The 22,165-nt window shown below is 46.9% G+C and overlaps 1 protein-coding gene across 1 annotated transcript in view; it reads right to left on the minus strand.

Moving 5' to 3' along the window:
* Positions 1-22,165, minus strand: part of LOC134658854 (serine/threonine-protein kinase Genghis Khan) — a 104,344-nt gene that overhangs the window by 35,679 nt on the left and 46,500 nt on the right. The window contains exons 23-31 of the mRNA XM_063514526.1: positions 20,913-21,017; positions 19,904-20,006; positions 19,345-19,555; positions 13,046-13,164; positions 8,500-8,553; positions 3,403-3,506; positions 2,315-2,365; positions 962-1,081; positions 137-241 (exon numbers count right to left, since the gene is read on the minus strand). Coding sequence (XP_063370596.1) covers positions 137-241; positions 962-1,081; positions 2,315-2,365; positions 3,403-3,506; positions 8,500-8,553; positions 13,046-13,164; positions 19,345-19,555; positions 19,904-20,006; positions 20,913-21,017 — 972 coding nt within the window. The remainder of the gene's footprint in view (positions 1-136; positions 242-961; positions 1,082-2,314; positions 2,366-3,402; positions 3,507-8,499; positions 8,554-13,045; positions 13,165-19,344; positions 19,556-19,903; positions 20,007-20,912; positions 21,018-22,165) is intronic.

A 22,165-nucleotide genomic window follows, 5' to 3' on the forward strand; every position in this document is an offset into this window, starting at 1 on the left:
TTGGCTTAGCAGTTAAGAAACATTAAACTCTGCGATTCATTTAATTGTTTAGAACTTAAAAAAATAAAAAAAAAAAAATAAAAAAAAAAAAAAAAAAAAAAAAGATGGCGCTGTTTACTGCATAAGTTATAATTACCATAAGCGACGTGCAGTGGTTGCACTTGGTGGGACTGCTGAAGGTCCGCACTAGGAACTGGTGGAGTTTCTGCTTGCCCGGCACCACGGGGCCTAAGGAAGGATCCTGCGGAATAATCGGGAATTAATATTCGCTCCGTGCATTACTGTGGCGGACATATTGCTCATTTGGAAGTTGGCAGCAGCCATAGAGAAATAAGTAAGACAAGAGTGCTCACTCCATACATCAGTTCAGACTATTAATTTCAGTGTCTACATCTAGCATCGAGTAGCGGAACTATCAGTACTGCTACTTGACAATAGATGTAGCACCAACCGGAAAGTCTTATCTCAACAGCATAAGACTTTCCGGTCGATGCTACATCTATTGTCAAGTAGCAGTACTGATAGTACCGCTACTCGATGCTAGATGCTAATAGTCTTTTTAGTACTAAAACTGATGTATGGAGTGAGCACTCTATGTATTTTTTTCTCTATGGCAGCAGCCAAATACTATGACGATGTCGTCCCACGAAAGTTCATATTTTAAACCCATATTAAGTTAAGATGTAACCTCTTAACGCTGCCGGTTGCTGGGAGCCGTGCATCATCCTTGCTCCGAGACTCGACGGAGCGGCAGCTGACCGCTACAGTACATCATACACTTACCGTGGACATCTCGCTAGGCGAGCTCTTGCTGGAGGCGGGCGTGGCGGCGCGCGCTTCCATCTCGTCTTGAGATTCCACGGAGCCACTTAACGCTGCCGATTGCTGGGAGCCGTGCATCATCCTTGCTCCGAGACTCGACGGAGCGGCAGCTGACCGCTACAGTACATCATACACTTACCGTGGACATCTCGCTGGGCGAGCTCTTGCTGGAGGCGGGCGTGGCGGCGCGCGCTTCCATCTCGTCTTGAGATTCCACGGAGCCACTTAACGCTGCCGATTGCTGGGAGCCGTACATCATCTGTTGACAAATGTTTTGACAATCAAACTAAGGACTTATTTAGGGAAGAATCACTACCATGCTCTATGGTGCATCTTTTTTGACTTCATTTAGAATCGATAAAGTTTAACAACGCGAGCACTGCTTTTATGTTTTTCCTGATATCATGCACAGAAACTGAAACAACGCATATCAAGAGTGCTAAATTTTTCAAAATTATGTTATTGATAAAAAATACACATCAGCATATGAATAAATTGATTGGACTAATTTCTAACTACATACTTTTATTTTATCAATCTCAATCACGTCATGCATATAGTCCACATTACATTAATCTAGTAAAACATACAACACTACGTTTTAGATATTCCTTTTACAAATAAAGACATGCACAAACAGTACACAACTACGAACATAACATACGTACACAGTCAAAATTGAATAATGCCAGACAAAGAGGTCAAATACATCGTAAGTATCGTAACGTATCATTATTTCTATGGGAACTCTGGTGTTGCTATCGTGGATTTGTACCTAAAGTATAAAGTAAATTGCTATTACTTTCTTGCCAAAACTAAATTGAAACTTATCACCAAACAAGATATCGTAAAACACTTTTAGTGTAAGGCCTGAGTGGACGCTCGAAGCGGAGCGTTCGGCGGGGCGTGCAGCGTGGCGTCGGGCTCACAAGTAATTTGAGCAGCGTGCACTAAGGCCGCTCCTATACGTTTGCATTTGTTTAACATGCACGCCGCACGCCTCGCCCCGCTGCACGCTCAACTCGAGCGTCCACTCAGGCCTTACACTTAGACAAAACGGTCCCAAAGAGAACGTCAAACCGGGGGCTGTGTTTGACTTAATACAAGTTACCACATTGCTTTTGTCAAATAACGCTCTCAGAGCCCGTACCATGAGTCACTGACAGTGTCAAAACTGACATTTACGCTATCGAGAACGTAATTTACTTTCTATACATCTCGTTTGCACTAATATGCGAGTAAGAGCGAGATGTATAGAAAGTAAATTACGTTCTCGACGGCGTTTATGTGAGTGCCAAACTGATGGTAGCCGTACAGGTAAACGTGACGTGAGCGCGTTATTTCCGTAATCAAAACAAAATGATATGAAGTTTGACTTCTCTTCAGGCACACTCTTTGATCATAGAACCCAATCTCCAGATCAGTAGTTGCAATATATTTGACTACTTTGGCTGTCACTAACTATTGCTGACTGTACTTGACAAAGCTATACCTGCGTACTGCAACAGTGCTGTACGTTTCCGTATCGGTACTGCGGCGACATCTAACGGCGGAAAATAAAACGTAAACAGCAAACGATAGTATATACATTAAGCGTAAATTATACGAAAAAAGAAGTATGGTTTTAACATTGCCACGCCCATTTCATGTTCTTTTGATTAAGTATTCTATGGGTTATGAAATAGAGCTCAAATTACGATATTAAATTGAATGGAGGTGACACTGTTGAAGATTTATTTGACGTAAGATAAAATGTAATTGGGTATACAAAAATACATAAAGTAGCGTCAAAACAACGAGTTTATCAAACCATGTACTGTCAGCAGCAGAAGTTGCTAAGCAGGCGAGGTGTTTAAAATGATCTTGACACGACTTTTTTGTTAAAAGAATAAGAGCGTTTCATGATAATTTTTAACACCTCGCCCGCTTGAACACTTCTGCTGCTGACTGTATTACAAAAATATCATTGTTTTTAATGAAATTCACTTGGAAGCTTTAGTACACTTTTAACTAAAAAAAAGCGAAAATCAGAGTTTGCCCTGGGCAGGATTCTAATTCCACCTCAAACAAACCTATCTGCGCGACCACACATTCGACGAGTGGTATGGGTAGTAGCCAGAGACGTAGTGCGGCCACGTTACTCGTCATCGGCCGCCATACTTCCCATACCACTCGACGAGTGTGTGGCCCCACCATGTCGATTTACGAGTATGGCCTCATTTAGACGGCGCTCGAACTCGTATTCGATTTTAGTTACATTGCGGACCATTGAGGTTACACCAATTAAGCCGACCGATCAAATGACGCAATGTAATGGAACTCGCATGCGAGTTCTCGCACCGCCTTCCCCCTAGTGCTCATTTAGACGAAGACGAGTTTCATTACATTGCGGGTTTTGATTGATCGGTTGAATTGGACGTAACCAACAGTCCGCAATGTAACTAAAATCGCATACGAGTTCACGCACCGTCTAAATCAGCCCTAAGGCTACTAATAAATCACTGAGTTCACTACGCAACGTAAGCCTTATTTCAAGTAGATAAAGTCTACCAATGATCAGTAGCAGTTGTAAAAACTGACCTTTTCATCGTTGTTGACCGGCACATTATCATAGTGCCGTTCCGTCGGCGCTTCCTTCAGGAACTGGTCGAGGTAGCTCAGCTGCGATGGCGGCCGATCCAAAACTGCAAGATGGCGGAACATTAGATGACGAAGTAGGGGTGGGTAGGTTAATCGGTTAGGGGAACACAAACCAATCCCAACCGGAACCAACACAAAGTTAGAACGACTTTCGGACTATTGTTGAAATTATCTCCTGAGGCCCCAGCCATTTAAATTTCATCGAACTGAATAAAGGGGTATATATCTGGGGGTCATCCATTAATTACATCACTCAATTTTTTTTAGATAGGTCCTAGATATAGATAGGACTGCCCCCCACCCCTGTTGCTGGAACGTAATATGTGGATGAACCCCTAGGACCGTGGGCCTTAGGAAGTTATAAAACTTTTGGACAACACAAACAGTATAAAATACACAGGGACTAAGTCAGAATGGCCTAGTGGTTGTATAGAACAATCATTTTTTATGATTACATGTTCTATTGGTTTAGGTACCACACTGAACTTATTGAAACATTGGCAAAGATAAACAATATAGGTAGTTGTACTTAGACAAAATTATTTTGTAAAAGATATTTTTTTACAAAAGTATAAAGCTGATCTCTTTATTGTTGCAGTCGGTACCTCAACAATTAGAGCAAGAATTTGCTATTATAATATTCTAAAGACACATGCACATAGGACAATTCATGTGGACGCGATACAAGATAGAACCAGGAGCCCACATTGACACAGCAAAATATAAGAGGGAGACATATAAAGACAGAAAGAAGATATATACAATATTTGTATGAAAAAGCCTTATATATCCTTTTAAAACCTCACCCGTAATATCTTCGCTGTAAGTTGATATTTCACAGATAGTAAAGTGTACATCCTAATCACATTAATATTAACCCCTCATTTCCCAGGACCTCTCAAATCCATACAATTCCGACTCATATAGGAGCCACTGGGAACTGAGAGGTTAAATGACACGGAAGTTAAAATAATATCTGTAACGGGTAACTTGCCTAAGATCAACCACCCTTTCAAATATTGGCATAATAATTGTGATCGCCAATATTAAGAAGGTAATTCGACTGATATTATGACACGTAACCCCAAGTCAACCCACGTAACAAACAAGTTTCAAAGAAATACTTTATCACCCTCCCTTATTACAAGAATATGTGACATTTTCAACTAAAAGGTACCACATTGTCGGTTGTCAAAAAGGTGATTTCAAATTGAAGCTTTATGGAAATAGCGTCTTACTGACAGCCGACAAAAACTGCCCTTTAGGTTGAAAACGGCACATATTTTGAAGGCCACTTTTTCCAGTGGCGGCAGCATGGTTCCATTTTTATCGCCTGTCACTATGCCTGTCACTTTCGCACTTACATACTTGTTAGAACGTGATAGGCATAGTGACAGGTGATAAAAATGCGACCGTGCTACGGCCGCTGATTGTTCTTAAACTACCTATATGTTTGTTTTTGCATCAATATGGACTCATGATACGTCTAATGTTCACAAACTCAAATACAATAACACGATTAGTCATTGATACAAACAAGTGTTAAGAGAAACCATCGCTGAGCGCGTTATGTGACGTTGGATGGACTTCAGACACATTTTAGGAAGTCAAATACAAATGGAGAGACATGCTATACCATAGAAGGTAGGATCCTATAGAAATGGTATACGCGTGCCTCCGTGAGGGACAAAACATACGCAATGCGACACTATGATTGGTCGAATTTATTTGTTGCCCACCATAATCCATACTAATTTATGGTGGGGAATTAAAAAAAAAAGTGAGACGGTGACAAGGACAAACAATAATAGCGCTTTCGCTGCTACTTCTACTGAAAGATACATAAGACTATCCCGTTCGGTCATTTCCCCCCACCTCTCATGCCTGGTCCAGTTAAAATACTAGGTTCATGTATACAGTATAAAAAATTTCTTTACCAATAAGAGAAATCCACTAAGTGCTAGCTGGATTACCCATATGCATATAGAAGGAATATGTCTTATGATTTATGATCAGCCTATCATCCAGGTGATTCAATTGAAAGTCATATTGTCTATTATAGATCCAGTAGTATCCTTCGGAAATGAATGAACTAATTAATCTGTGTAACTAAAGTCCAGGGACCCGTTTCTCAAAAGCTTGTAACCTGTAATACAAGTGGAAGTCCCTTTCTAACAAAAGCTGTCAAAAAGTGACATACGCTAGTATTACAAGTTACAAGCTTTTGAGAAACAGGCCCCTGATGATCGTGCGGGATGTAGTTTCTATTAGGATTACTTGGAGGAACTAATAAGACATGCGTCCTATCAAAAAATAACAACAAAACGAGTCCTAAATGGACATTTTGTATCTTATTGCTCATGATATCGGATATGTTTTTTAGGGTTCCGTAGCCAAAGGGTAAAAACGAGACCCTATTACTAAGACTCCTCTGTCCGTCTGTCTGTAACCAGGCTGTATCTCATGAACCGTGATAGCTAGACAGTTTCATTTTCTGTTGCAAACGGAACCCTCGGTGGGCGAGTCCGACTTGCACTTGTCCATTTTATTTAATGATGTGTTGAAATGGAATGTTAAATTAAAATGTTGGTCACATCCATGCCACCGCAGGAAGCTCAAGCAAAGCGAAGCGTTTTACAAAAGATAACGAAAAATAGCCAATGAGTGCGATCATCACTGTTTTCGAGTCAAATACATTTCTATTTAGAATAAATTTACAAATATAAATATACCTATGTAACAAAAATACATGAAACGGTCGACACCATACTTCAAATGACAATAGTTCGTCATTGACAACAAAAATGTGAATAAAGGCAAGAGCAGAAATAGCTAAGTGAAGGAGCTGTCATAATTATTTCGATACGATTAATTTTTTAAAGAATAGGGCTCATTTAGACGATGCGAGAACTCGCATGCGAGTTTCATTACATTGCGGGTTTTGATCGGTCGGTTGTATTGGACGCAACCAACAGTCCGCAATGTAACTAAAATCGCATGCGAGTTCGCGCGTCGTCTAAATGAGCCCTATTCTTTAAAAGTACTCTTCTTAGTACAGCCCTAATCGTGTTGTAACACTTTTTAACATCTCGCTCGCTTGGCTACTAACATTGACGTATAATATCTAAGGACGGGCTAATGGGGCACTAAACATCGTACTAGTTCAGCGGTGCTACCCACGAATTCCAGCCAATCGTGCAGTCTAACGCGACTAGTTGCGACCAATAGCGCGCGTAATGCGAACTCGTCAACCAATCGCGCGCGTGATGCGAACTCACCAACCAATCGCGTTGTAGCGATTTCACACCGCTGTACTGGCCCCTGTCATGCCTCATTATTATTGCCCGTAAAGCCAGTCCCTAGATATCTATGTCAATGGCTACTAATTAAAAAAACCTTAATACCAGATCAAACATTATCACAAAATAACATAAATCTTAATAAAATAAACTTAAAACTTATTTCTAAGGTGTGACCCGCAAAACAGTGATAACGCTAGTATGATAAAAAAACAAATTTTCCTTGACACTTGCTCGTATTTACAAAATGGGACGTTGTAACACTAGGTCTAGAGCGGCACAAAACAGATAAACTAACACCTCCAAACTCTATATTGTCTATTGTCATTTTTGTTACTTTAAGAAAAAAATACGAGTCACTTTTAATCACAGTCATCGAAAAGAGTAAGTGTAGCATAAGTTTCAATATTGATAGAAAAAAAAACATAATTCATAATTCCTTTATTGTCTGTACAACATGGGTATATACCCATGTTAACATTCTGTAATGTTCACAGATGTCAAATAGAATGAAAATTCAGGCCCACGACATTAGGCCATTTTGCAACTATCTTTTTTAAATTGCCCACCACATACTTGCACTATCTCAGCAACAGCCATGATGCAATCAAATTATGCCTACTACCTTTAAAAAAAAGTATTCATTTCGGCCGGCGGACAATAATGATTTTAGTGCATTCTTAACGTGAACGAACTAGTCTCCATAAAGTCAATATAAAAACATCACCCGTATACAGGGTGACATTTGAGTCGTGATCAGTAATATGTTTTTCTAACTCCATAAACAACGAGCAATTTAATGCCCCTACTCTTACTAAAATCAGACAAGTTTTTTTTTGTCATTTATTTTACTTTTATAAGTGGATTTAGGATATTACAACGGCTTATTAATATATTTAAATTAGTAAATTGAATCGCCTCTTTGAATCGGAACTGTCATTGACATCAATTTTGTCATTTGTCCCAGTTAGAAATAAAATTTACTTAATTTTTCATTTGAAATATCTTACAAAGCTGTTTAAATACCACATTGCCACTTGTAATAGTAAAATATTTGACAAAAAAATAAACAAAAAAATAAAAAAAATCTTGTCTGAATTTAGTAAGAGTAGGGGCATTAAATTGCTCGTTGTTTATGGAGTTAGAAAAACATATTACTGATCACGACTCAAATGTCACCCTGTATTAAGTAAACACGAGTGACCAATAATGATGATGTGCAAGTTATTGTTAAAATGGATTGGAACAAAAATAACAACAGACAATGTTACCGGGGCAAAACATGATGCACAATCACAAACAAAAAATCTACTTTAAGGACGAAAACTTAAAATAATTAGATAATCAGTAACACATTACTTATCCTTCTTCTACAGATAAACTTTAAGGCCTGTGCACACCGGTTGCGTGTGCGTAGACGAGCACGTACGGGTTGTAATATACAGATCCTTGTGAGAGACGGCACACCGCTTGCGTGACTTGTGCGTGCTACATTTTAGTGCACGCGCAATTGCAATTCCGGTATGCTCTGGCCTTTAAGTTATACTAGAACTGTATGTAAGTATTACAGTTTGGACAACCCTCACCAAGTAGAGGTACAATAGTCAAAATGATCTGTACAAGCCTTATTCCCTGAACAGTAGAGTCGTATTTAGATCATTTTGATCATAGCTGTCTGCTGCTGAATTTTACCAGGAAATCATGAAGTAAAGTGTTACTGATTTAAAAATCAACGAACCATTTTCTTCCTTCCCCGTCCAGTATGTTGATGACTTCGTAGATCCTTGTCTCGCTGCTTGCGCACAACTTACAGCATTAATGTAAAGCTCATAGAGCTCAAATTTCAATAACGAATCACCGGATTAGTTTGTATATTTCATATTAATTTTACTCAATTTTAGCGCGCCTCACAAAAAAAAGTGTGTGAAAAAGACGCCATATTTTCGCTTTCGCTAATAAAACCGAAAATATGGTGATATATTGAGATATGTAGAACGCATTATTAAAAAAATGTCAGTATCACCCAGACACTTGTTTTTCATTAGAAACAAAAATAAAGCGAATACATATTGTAATTTTATCGCCAATGATTCTTACACAATGTAATCTATATAATCTAAAACATCTTTAAAATTTAATAGTAAGTTAAAATTTGTAGAATTTGGTAATATAACAGTTAATAGGCACTTTTGTTCAGTGGCCTTACGGCCACCCATTTCTACTTCCACCAGTAGTGACATGACTTAGTAAAATAACGTATAATGATGATGATGACAATAAATTAAACAACATAATACAAAAAACGGGTCTTTAATTATGTACAAGAACAGTACTGTACACTGGTATTCAGAAAAAAAGTACAGCGTAAAAGAAAATGTAATGCAAAATAAAAACATAAATGCGAAAGAAAAGGTGAAACAAAACGCAAAAGTTTATACAATAAATAAAGTGGTTCAAGGCTAAACTTATAACCTGTCACCTTAAAGGGCTGTGCACACACGATGCGTGTGCGTACACGTGCAAGTGCGCGTTGTAATATACAGATCCCTATAAGAGAAGACACACCGCTTGCGTGGCGTGTGCGTGCACGGCTCCAACACGTCTACGCACACGCAGCTGGTGTGCTCTGGCCTTTATTGTAAATGCATTTAACACCAAAGGTTGAAAAGCCTTAAACATGGAAATCAATGAGATTCTAGAATCTAGATAAACTTAAGTTAAATAATAAATAAATCCTGCGTTGTCATGTCAATTATTGTGGAGAGAAGCATTATTTTAGATGTTTTTAAGCATAATCTTTAATAGAAAAAAAAAAAAAACAAAAAAAAACATTCAACTGAATTGATAACCTCCTCTTTTTGAGATTTGGAAGTCGGTTAAAAATAAGTTAAGAGTTCCACAGGGAAGTTAAATAGGTCCTGGAAAATTCTACTTCACTTCAAGCAAATCACAAAAGCTGTTTGCTATAGTTTGTCAAAGGACAAAGCTGTCTCATTTCAAACATAGACAGAGATAATCATACTATCTTTGTCTTACACTAGTACTAGCTCCCAAAAGAAAAGGACGAGTATAGTTTTTTTTGTTCTTATTTACTGACAATTAGGTTTGACCAACTATATGATCTATGACTCTATGAGAATCTATGTGGGTAGATCTGATTATTTTGCCACGGTAAATTATCACAAAATAAAATTATATTTGTAAAACATGACTAGGTACATAATTGCACGCTTGCATGCAATCGAGATACATTAAATTAAACATAATGTATTATATTGAAACATGGAAAAAATTGTTTACATTGACAACAGTAACTTCCTTTTACTAAGTAAAAACAAAGTTATATATTACGTACACGACTTAAAATAATGCTTCATTCAACAATATAATAATAATAATTACGTTAAAATGACTAGTTCGAGTGATTGAGAGAAGAGAGATTTCTTAGGCATAGGACGGGACTAGATAATAAACAGACTAGAAATTATTCCCTCTGCGAGATTCCTATAAAATATCATTTTTGAGCACTAACATCCAAATAAATAATTTAAAATTTATATCCATAAATTGAATATTTAAGTGGCGTCAAATAATAAAAAAGCATGCCATTTTTGTACAGTTGTAGCATCATTTTATAAGAACATAATAGTTTTATATTTTACTGGTAAGTACAGCAATGTGGCTAATTCCGTCATAGCGACTATTCCGTTTAACTAGCGATTTTCTCAAACAACGAACAACACTACTACTTGTGGTTCGTATATCTATATTTTTTATGAAAAAAAACCGGCCAAGTGCGAGTCGGACTCGCGCACGGAGGGTTCCGCACCATCAACAAAAAATAGAGCAAAAAAAATCGTTCTGTTGTATGGGAGCCCCCCTTAAATATTTATTTTATTTTATTTTTAGTATTTGTTGTTATAGCGGCAACAGAGATACATCATTTGTGAAAATTTCAACTGTCTAGCTATCGCGGTTCATGAGATACAGCCTGGTGACAGACGGACGGACGGACAGCGAAGTCTTAGTAATAGGGTCCCGTTTTTTACCCTTTGGGTACGGAACCCTAAAAAATATACCAGAGTAGATATAATACGTCCGTACCAACACAGCTGCTAAAACGCCGCGTTTGTAACGCTGAAAAATATGGCTATACGAACCACAAGTAGGGCTCGAATAGTTTAGCTTGCACGCACCACAACGCACGTTAGGCACGCTCACCATGAATTCATATATTTACTTTATCTAATTAAACATTTTTTTTAATAGTGGTCTTGGTCTTAATATGACGTCATATCGACCTTATTAAATTGTAAGGAATTACCTTCATGTTTCATTAACGAAACTGATTTAACATAAAGTCTAACCTTCGTTTTTACAGCTTTTCACCAAACTGACAGTTCTCTCAACTCCACAACTCTCAACTCCGTTGTTACTAATTTAGGTGCAAACAACTAAACATGATTTTTATAACCCCTAAAACAGCATCTAATCAAAATGAGGCTACAACTGTACTATTTATATACGTCAATCGTATAACTGGTGGTACACGAGTATCGCCACCCCCCATAAGCACGACGTCACCCCTATAAAAAGGGGGATGTACGGCCTCAACCACCTCCGAACTGTCATACATACAACGCAGGACCCATTCAAACCCATACAATGGAATAGAACCGGTTAAAAATAACAAATAACAACGTAAAAGAGTAAATGCCACAGATAATACATCAAGTTACACATAAATGCGCGAAAAACAAGTGTAAAATTCAATTTTGAACCGAATAAAAACAATAACAACGTTTTGGAATTTCGAATCACAGTTAAATCGTTCACATTTAAATATAGAGTCCATAGATAATATAGAACCATAGATTATTTTCGTTTTTTTCGCCGTTGTCGACGTTGGACTTTGGGGGTGGAGCCAAATTCCAAAAGGACGGTTGTGGTGGCGACGTCATATATGTGGACATATTTGTATTGGATGGGATTGAGAACATGTAACGAAAACAAAAAGAAAAGGTGCACTAAATAAACATATTACGTTTTATATATACTGTGGCCACAGACAAGACATCCTCTAGACTGAGCATAGTAACGCTACCCCCTCTGCCACTTATACGGTAAATTTACTCCATCTTCGAGTCAATCCCGTGCCGTGATTGGTCCGTGTCTTTGAACGGACCAATCACGGCACGGGATTCGCTCACCTCGTCCCCCCGCACCCCCGTATTTTTGGCAGCATCGGTTTCATGAAATAATTGCTCTAAACTCCGTCTAGAGGATTCCTAGTCTATGACTGTGGCGTGGCTGGAAGCGGAAATTTTATAAGCATGTGTTGTGCTATAAAATACATAGAAAATACGTAACCTACAAATAAAATATGTAAAAAATAAATTATAAACAAAAGTCTATAATCGGAAATCGTTGAATATTTTTTCCTGACAAGAAAATAAATATATAATCAAATTACGTCCAAGATCAATTTACGAAAAAATAATTTTGTACCAAAAAATGTAACCTTCTGTGAAAAGTAACGAACACACGAAAAGTTTCTACTGTAGACTAGGCTACGCACGGACTCTTATAAGGTCAATCGAGGTAAATGCGTCTTTTAAAGATTTCTTCTAAACGGAACATTTTAGAACTATTGCAACCCTCTCTGTTTGAAGTGTGGTCACTGAACTTGTAATGCAGACGGCTATATTAGTTATAATATGTTGCGTATCAAAGATATCTTCAAATGACGCATTTACCACAAGAGACGCATTTACCTCGGTTGACCTTACTAAGATATAAGATGCAACCAAATTAGGTACCGGTTTATTTCAAGCTTGTAGGTAAAACTGAAAGACATTTACCAAAGATCAAATTACGAAAAAATATGATTGTTAACCGCTTTGAAAAATCCTATTGCATTATTTGCATTTTCCCTTTACTTTGTGTCTCACTTCGGTCCAACGTATTTCCTTTGTTTTCCGCCAATCGTATCAAGTCACAGACAAGACGTCCTCTAGACTGAGCATAGTAGCGCTACCCCCTCTGCCACAAATATACGGTAGTTTTACTCCATCTTCGAGTCAGTGTCTTTGTGTGACGTCCGTGTCTTTGAACGGACCAATCACGGCACGGGACTCGCTCACCTCATCCCCCGCACCCCAGTATTTTCGGCAGCATCGGTTTCATGAAATAATTGCTCTAAACTCCGTCTAGTCTAGAGGAGTGAATCCAAGTTCCAAGTACAGGACTTGCATTATGTACGTAATAAGTGTGTATATACTCACAGGAGTTGTTGGGCTGGTGCGGCGCGTCGAGCCGGGTCTGCATCTCGCGGATGTGCTGCTCTTTGCGTTTCATGTCGTGCGCGAGCGAATCTAGCCGCTGCCGGGTTTCTAGCAGCTCCCTGTGAACAAATTAATACAGTTAGCGGAGTTTTTGCTAAATCTCTGGTCTCTAATACACAGTATATTATTTAGGCCAGCTATACTTAACCTTTTTAGGGTTCCGTACCAAAAAGGTACAAAAGGAGCCCTTATGGTGCGACTCTGTCCGTCTGTCACATTGCTAAATATCTCGAGAACTGCTGAAGCTATCGATTTGAAGTTTCGAATAGTTATGAACAAAGCTAACCTGAACACATTAGAAGTTTTTTTATTATTTATGGAAAATGTCCAATATAATGAGGGGGCAAAATTTTTAAGTTTATTTACTAGGTCGAATTTGAAAGAGCTGAAATTGAATATTACAAAACAAATTCTTATTTTATTTAATGAGAGCGATAATGACGATTTCGCCTAGTAGCTCCGGGCCGCACGATGAACTTGCTAAAGGTGACTTTGGGATGGCAAGATTAATGTATCTATGTCAGGATCACATAGCCGGTCACCTAAAAAGAAAAGGTTGAGCATGTCTGATTTAACCACCTACCGGCTCGTAGTGTAACTAACCTCTGGCTGTGCAGTAGCTCGGCCCTGGTCCGGCTGAGCTCCTCGCCGACCTGCTGCTTGGCCTGTATCTCGGAGTGCAGGCTGGACTGCAGCGTGAGTATCTCCATCTTGTCCAGTTTCTGCGAGCGGCGGTTCCGCCAGCCGCCCGGCCCGGGCGCGCCGGGGGTTGCGGGCGGGGCGGCGGTGGCGCCACCTACCGGCTCGTAGTGTAACTAACCTCTGGCTGTGCAGCAGCTCGGCCCTGGTCCGGCTGAGCTCCTCGCCGACCTGCTGCTTGGCCTGTATCTCGGAGTGCAGGCTGGACTGCAGCGTGAGTATCTCCATCTTGTCCAGTTTCTGCGAGCGGCGGTTCCGCCAGCCGCCCGGCCCGGGCGCGCCGGGGGCTGCGGGCGGGGCGGCGGTGGCGCCACCTACCGGCTCGTAGTGTAACTAACCTCTGGCTGTGCAGCAGCTCGGCCCTGGTCCGGCTGAGCTCCTCGCCGACCTGCTGCTTGGCCTGTATCTCGGAGTGCAGGCTGGACTGCAGCGTGAGTATCTCCATCTTGTCCAGTTTCTGCGAGCGGCGGTTCCGCCAGCCGCCCGGCCCGGGCGCGCCGGGGGCTGCGGGCGGGGCGGCGGTGGCGCCACCTACCGGCTCGTAGTGTAACTAACCTCTGGCTGTGCAGCAGCTCGGCCCTGGTCCGGCTGAGCTCCTCGCCGACCTGCTGCTTGGCCTGTATCTCGGAGTGCAGGCTGGACTGCAGCGTGAGTATCTCCATCTTGTCCAGTTTCTGCGAGCGGCGGTTCCGCCAGCCGCCCGGCCCGGGCGCGCCGGGGGCTGCGGGCGGGGCGGCGGTGGCGCCACCTACCGGCTCGTAGTGTAACTAACCTCTGGCTGTGCAGCAGCTCGGCCCTGGTCCGGCTGAGCTCCTCGCCGACCTGCTGCTTGGCCTGTATCTCGGAGTGCAGGCTGGACTGCAGCGTGAGTATCTCCATCTTGTCCAGTTTCTGCGAGCGGCGGTTCCGCCAGCCGCCCGGCCCGGGCGCGCCGGGGGCTGCGGGCGGGGCGGCGGTGGCGCCACCTACCGGCTCGTAGTGTAACTAACCTCTGGCTGTGCAGCAGCTCGGCCCTGGTCCGGCTGAGCTCCTCGCCGACCTGCTGCTTGGCCTGTATCTCGGAGTGCAGGCTGGACTGCAGCGTGAGTATCTCCATCTTGTCCAGTTTCTGCGAGCGGCGGTTCCGCCAGCCGCCCGGCCCGGGCGCGCCGGGGGCTGCGGGCGGGGCGGCGGTGGCGCCACCTACCGGCTCGTAGTGTAACTAACCTCTGGCTGTGCAGCAGCTCGGCCCTGGTCCGGCTGAGCTCCTCGCCGACCTGCTGCTTGGCCTGTATCTCGGAGTGCAGGCTGGACTGCAGCGTGAGTATCTCCATCTTGTCCAGTTTCTGCGAGCGGCGGTTCCGCCAGCCGCCCGGCCCGGGCGCGCCGGGGGCTGCGGGCGGGGCGGCGGTGGCGCCACCTACCGGCTCGTAGTGTAACTAACCTCTGGCTGTGCAGCAGCTCGGCCCTGGTCCGGCTGAGCTCCTCGCCGACCTGCTGCTTGGCCTGTATCTCGGAGTGCAGGCTGGACTGCAGCGTGAGTATCTCCATCTTGTCCAGTTTCTGCGAGCGGCGGTTCCGCCAGCCGCCCGGCCCGGGCGCGCCGGGGGCTGCGGGCGGGGCGGCGGTGGCGCCACCTACCGGCTCGTAGTGTAACTAACCTCTGGCTGTGCAGCAGCTCGGCCCTGGTCCGGCTGAGCTCCTCGCCGACCTGCTGCTTGGCCTGTATCTCGGAGTGCAGGCTGGACTGCAGCGTGAGTATCTCCATCTTGTCCAGTTTCTGCGAGCGGCGGTTCCGCCAGCCGCCCGGCGCGCCGGGGGCTGCGGGCGGGGCGGCGGTGGCGCCACCTACCGGCTCGTAGTGTAACTAACCTCTGGCTGTGCAGCAGCTCGGCCCTGGTCCGGCTGAGCTCCTCGCCGACCTGCTGCTTGGCCTGTATCTCGGAGTGCAGGCTGGACTGCAGCGTGAGTATCTCCATCTTGTCCAGTTTCTGCGAGCGGCGGTTCCGCCAGCCGCCCGGCCCGGGCGCGCCGGGGGCTGCGGGCGGGGCGGCGGTGGCGCCACCTACCGGCTCGTAGTGTAACTAACCTCTGGCTGTGCAGCAGCTCGGCCCTGGTCCGGCTGAGCTCCTCGCCGACCTGCTGCTTGGCCTGTATCTCGGAGTGCAGGCTGGACTGCAGCGTGAGTATCTCCATCTTGTCCAGTTTCTGCGAGCGGCGGTTCCGCCAGCCGCCCGGCCCGGGCGCGCCGGGGGCTGCGGGCGGGGCGGCGGTGGCGCCACCTACCGGCTCGTAGTGTAACTAACCTCTGGCTGTGCAGCAGCTCGGCCCTGGTCCGGCTGAGCTCCTCGCCGACCTGCTGCTTGGCCTGTATCTCGGAGTGCAGGCTGGACTGCAGCGTGAGTATCTCCATCTTGTCCAGTTTCTGCGAGCGGCGGTTCCGCCAGCCGCCCGGCCCGGGCGCGCCGGGGGCTGCGGGCGGGGCGGCGGTGGCGCCACCTACCGGCTCGTAGTGTAACTAACCTCTGGCTGTGCAGCAGCTCGGCCCTGGTCCGGCTGAGCTCCTCGCCGACCTGCTGCTTGGCCTGTATCTCGGAGTGCAGGCTGGACTGCAGCGTGAGTATCTCCATCTTGTCCAGTTTCTGCGAGCGGCGGTTCCGCCAGCCGCCCGGCCCGGGCGCGCCGGGGGCTGCGGGCGGGGCGGCGGTGGCGCCACCTACCGGCTCGTAGTGTAACTAACCTCTGGCTGTGCAGCAGCTCGGCCCTGGTCCGGCTGAGCTCCTCGCCGACCTGCTGCTTGGCCTGTATCTCGGAGTGCAGGCTGGACTGCAGCGTGAGTATCTCCATCTTGTCCAGTTTCTGCGAGCGGCGGTTCCGCCAGCCGCCCGGCCCGGGCGCGCCGGGGGCTGCGGGCGGGGCGGCGGTGGCGCCACCTACCGGCTCGTAGTGTAACTAACCTCTGGCTGTGCAGCAGCTCGGCCCTGGTCCGGCTGAGCTCCTCGCCGACCTGCTGCTTGGCCTGTATCTCGGAGTGCAGGCTGGACTGCAGCGTGAGTATCTCCATCTTGTCCAGTTTCTGCGAGCGGCGGTTCCGCCAGCCGCCCGGCCCGGGCGCGCCGGGGGCTGCGGGCGGGGCGGCGGTGGCGCCACCTACCGGCTCGTAGTGTAACTAACCTCTGGCTGTGCAGCAGCTCGGCCCTGGTCCGGCTGAGCTCCTCGCCGACCTGCTGCTTGGCCTGTATCTCGGAGTGCAGGCTGGACTGCAGCGTGAGTATCTCCATCTTGTCCAGTTTCTGCGAGCGGCGGTTCCGCCAGCCGCCCGGCCCGGGCGCGCCGGGGGCTGCGGGCGGGGCGGCGGTGGCGCCACCTACCGGCTCGTAGTGTAACTAACCTCTGGCTGTGCAGCAGCTCGGCCCTGGTCCGGCTGAGCTCCTCGCCGACCTGCTGCTTGGCCTGTATCTCGGAGTGCAGGCTGGACTGCAGCGTGAGTATCTCCATCTTGTCCAGTTTCTGCGAGCGGCGGTTCCGCCAGCCGCCCGGCCCGGGCGCGCCGGGGGCTGCGGGCGGGGCGGCGGTGGCGCCACCTACCGGCTCGTAGTGTAACTAACCTCTGGCTGTGCAGCAGCTCGGCCCTGGTCCGGCTGAGCTCCTCGCCGACCTGCTGCTTGGCCTGTATCTCGGAGTGCAGGCTGGACTGCAGCGTGAGTATCTCCATCTTGTCCAGTTTCTGCGAGCGGCGGTTCCGCCAGCCGCCCGGCCCGGGCGCGCCGGGGGCTGCGGGCGGGGCGGCGGTGGCGCCACCTACCGGCTCGTAGTGTAACTAACCTCTGGCTGTGCAGCAGCTCGGCCCTGGTCCGGCTGAGCTCCTCGCCGACCTGCTGCTTGGCCTGTATCTCGGAGTGCAGGCTGGACTGCAGCGTGAGTATCTCCATCTTGTCCAGTTTCTGCGAGCGGCGGTTCCGCCAGCCGCCCGGCCCGGGCGCGCCGGGGGCTGCGGGCGGGGCGGCGGTGGCGCCACCTACCGGCTCGTAGTGTAACTAACCTCTGGCTGTGCAGCAGCTCGGCCCTGGTCGGGCTGAGCTCCTCGCCGACCTGCTGCTTGGCCTGTATCTCGGAGTGCAGGCTGGACTGCAGCGTGAGTATCTCCATCTTGTCCAGTTTCTGCGAGCGGCGGTTCCGCCAGCCGCCCGGCCCGGGCGCGCCGGGGGTTGCGGGCGGGGCGGCGGTGGCGCCACCTACCGGCTCGTAGTGTAACTAACCTCTGGCTGTGCAGCAGCTCGGCCCTGGTCCGGCTGAGCTCCTCGCCGACCTGCTGCTTGGCCTGTATCTCGGAGTGCAGGCTGGACTGCAGCGTGAGTATCTCCATCTTGTCCAGTTTCTGCGAGCGGCGGTTCCGCCAGCCGCCCGGCCCGGGCGCGCCGGGGGCTGCGGGCGGGGCGGCGGTGGCGCCACCTACCGGCTCGTAGTGTAACTAACCTCTGGCTGTGCAGCAGCTCGGCCCTGGTCCGGCTGAGCTCCTCGCCGACCTGCTGCTTGGCCTGTATCTCGGAGTGCAGGCTGGACTGCAGCGTGAGTATCTCCATCTTGTCCAGTTTCTGCGAGCGGCGGTTCCGCCAGCCGCCCGGCCCGGGCGCGCCGGGGGCTGCGGGCGGGGCGGCGGTGGCGCCACCTACCGGCTCGTAGTGTAACTAACCTCTGGCTGTGCAGCAGCTCGGCCCTGGTCCGGCTGAGCTCCTCGCCGACCTGCTGCTTGGCCTGTATCTCGGAGTGCAGGCTGGACTGCAGCGTGAGTATCTCCATCTTGTCCAGTTTCTGCGAGCGGCGGTTCCGCCAGCCGCCCGGCCCGGGCGCGCCGGGGGCTGCGGGCGGGGCGGCGGTGGCGCCACCTACCGGCTCGTAGTGTAACTAACCTCTGGCTGTGCAGCAGCTCGGCCCTGGTCCGGCTGAGCTCCTCGCCGACCTGCTGCTTGGCCTGTATCTCGGAGTGCAGGCTGGACTGCAGCGTGAGTATCTCCATCTTGTCCAGTTTCTGCGAGCGGCGGTTCCGCCAGCCGCCCGGCCCGGGCGCGCCGGGGGCTGCGGGCGGGGCGGCGGTGGCGCCACCTACCGGCTCGTAGTGTAACTAACCTCTGGCTGTGCAGCAGCTCGGCCCTGGTCCGGCTGAGCTCCTCGCCGACCTGCTGCTTGGCCTGTATCTCGGAGTGCAGGCTGGACTGCAGCGTGAGTATCTCCATCTTGTCCAGTTTCTGCGAGCGGCGGTTCCGCCAGCCGCCCGGCCCGGGCGCGCCGGGGGCTGCGGGCGGGGCGGCGGTGGCGCCACCTACCGGCTCGTAGTGTAACTAACCTCTGGCTGTGCAGCAGCTCGGCCCTGGTCCGGCTGAGCTCCTCGCCGACCTGCTGCTTGGCCTGTATCTCGGAGTGCAGGCTGGACTGCAGCGTGAGTATCTCCATCTTGTCCAGTTTCTGCGAGCGGCGGTTCCGCCAGCCGCCCGGCCCGGGCGCGCCGGGGGCTGCGGGCGGGGCGGCGGTGGCGCCACCTACCGGCTCGTAGTGTAACTAACCTCTGGCTGTGCAGCAGCTCGGCCCTGGTCCGGCTGAGCTCCTCGCCGACCTGCTGCTTGGCCTGTATCTCGGAGTGCAGGCTGGACTGCAGCGTGAGTATCTCCATCTTGTCCAGTTTCTGCGAGCGTCGGTTCCGCCAGCCGCCCGGCCCGGGCGCGCCGGGGGCTGCGGGCGGGGAGGCGGGCGCCACGCCGCCGCGCGTGGCCGACGCTAGAACAACCAAAAATTTAAGTACATGTAACACGAGCTAAATAGGGAATATTACGCGAAACTCTGCGTAGGGGGCACCATTTCCACAAACCGTCACAATCTAAGGGTCTACCGCAAACGAGAGAGTCGAAACTCTCGCATATACCAGCGATAAAGAGGCAGATAACTGGGTTTCGATGTCGCGTTTTCCCGGTAGACCGTTTGTAAACAAACCGCCTCATATTTGATTGTCTGTGAAAATTTGTCAAAAAACAGTTTAGGCACAGTATGTATAAGTTACTCTATAGTTTACGAAAGGCGCTAGTGCTGCACTCTTGTCTCTAATTTTACGAACATGTATCAACTCACCAATCTTAATATACTCCAATTCTTCAGTCATCTTGGTAGCCAACGCTTGCAGGTATCCCCGCGCCTCCTTTTCGTCCGCCACCCATCGGATTATATCCGCTATCTGTGAACCAAAATGTACTTTGAAATGAAGTCATAAGCGTTATTTTTAAATGATAGTTATGACAAATCTATAGGCCGAGCATGATTGGCGCGACAGTATCCCGCAGCGAGATAGACTAGCCGTCTTTTGCTAACTACGTTAATAAAAGAGGGACGGGTAGTCTACATTTCGAAAAGCATAATAATCTGTTTGGCATTGTACTTAAGTAAGAAAAAGTTGCTTTATTACTACTTAAAAATCAGTGACATCCTAAAAACACAATGAATACATGTATATTTTTTATTCGCAGTATTCACGTACGATCCAAAGGTCTTGCACGAAAAAAATGTGAATTATGTTCTCACTTTGTGATCGCTAACGTAACAGCTGCCTTGGACTTTGTCTTGTCCAGAGACGAAAAATAGAACCTCTAGCCGCCCATACGTCAAACCTTGCCAAGCAAAATGAAATTTTATTTTGTCGACACAAAGTTCAAATTAGAATGGAACAGGAGACCTTTTTATAGGTCTCAAGGCGGCTAGAGGATAGACGCATATTTGACGTCGACTGTACTAAAGGCAAACAGACCTTTCGTAAACCAATGATATTATATAACCATAGATAGGTTATACTCATACTTGAGGAGCACAAAAAATACTTCCATATTTATTTCTGTGCCTATGAAGAAATCTGTTATTTTTGATTATTTTTCTCATTCCATCCATCTTTGTCACACTCGTTGTTAAACATAAGGTCGACCCTTTCTCTTTCGGTGTGCGGGAGCTCGTTAGCACGTGCACATTCCTCGCTTGTCCAGCCGCGACTAAAGGAAACTTGTCCAATTTGTCACAAGTTCAGCGCTTCAATTTTGGAACGCCTATAACCTATCTTGAGTTATAAATCATTGTCGTAAACACAACAACGCACCTGAGTCTCCCAGTGTTGCATAGTGTCCCGCTTGGCTCGAAGTTCCTCTAATTCCATATCTAACTGCCTTCGCTCCGCTTGCCACCGGCGACCGTTTTCTGCCATCTGTTGACAAGATTTTGTTGTAAAAAATGTCACAAGTTTTTTAGGGTTCCGTACCCAAAGGGTAAAAACGGGACCCTATTACTAAGACTACGCTGTCCGTCCGTCCGTCCGTCCGTCTGTCACCAGGCTGTATCTCACGAACCGTGATAGCTAGACAGTTGAAATTTTCACAGATGATGTATTTCTGTTGCCGCTATAACAACAAATACTAAAAACAGAATAAAATAAAGATTTAAGTGGGGCTCCCATACAACAAACGTGATTTTTGGCCGAAGTTAAGCAACGTCGGGCGGGGTCAGTACTTGGATGGGTGACCGTTTTTTTGCTTGTTTTGCTCTATTTTTTGTTGATGGTGCGGAACCCTCCGTGCGCGAGTCCGACTCGCACTTGGCCGGTTTTATTTTTTATCGCCGGCTGTTCTCTAGTTGAGACAGCCGTATTGTACACGAGTTGCGGTTGAACTTAATAAGGTAATGTTGTAAAAGCTAAACCATTTAAAGTTATCGTGAGCATTATGAAAATAATGTATCGCTTCCTAGTTTAGGTCAATTCAAAAGAGCTGGCACGAATTAAAATATATGTGTGGTATTACCCAACAAAATGGCGGCTCCGAATGTATACATGTGTCACTAACAATGAAAGTTTCGTTCATTTCATTCGTGCTAGCTATCGTGAATCGACTTGTAACATGAAATTTACATTGTTACAGAAATTAATAGTTAGCAATTTTTTCAGTTTATTTAGAGTTTTAGACAATCGGGAACTGGTTTCAAAATCAACTTCAGTTAAAATCGCTTGATAATTTAGTGCAGGAGTCTTAAAAATAAAAATTCGTGCGAACCAAACTTGGCTTTCAAGACGGGAGACCTAATTAGTGGTAAATAAGGTATACATTCGTATATCTCACCGCATCTAAATCCTTAGCGAGTTTCCTGTTCTCGTTGATCACAGTAAGTAATCTAACCCTTATACCAAGCGATAAAGTTCAAAACCGTTTGTTACTTGAATAGTATAGTCTTGCGAAATACACCCCAATGCGTTATGATAAGGTATAAAATCGCTCGTATATCTCACCGCATCTAAATCCTTAGCGATTTTCCTGTTCTCGTTGATGACAATAAGTAATCTAACCCTTATACCAAGCGATA

This window comes from Cydia amplana, chromosome 23 (genome assembly GCF_948474715.1).
Source record: "Cydia amplana chromosome 23, ilCydAmpl1.1, whole genome shotgun sequence".
NCBI lineage: Eukaryota > Metazoa > Arthropoda > Insecta > Lepidoptera > Tortricidae > Cydia > Cydia amplana.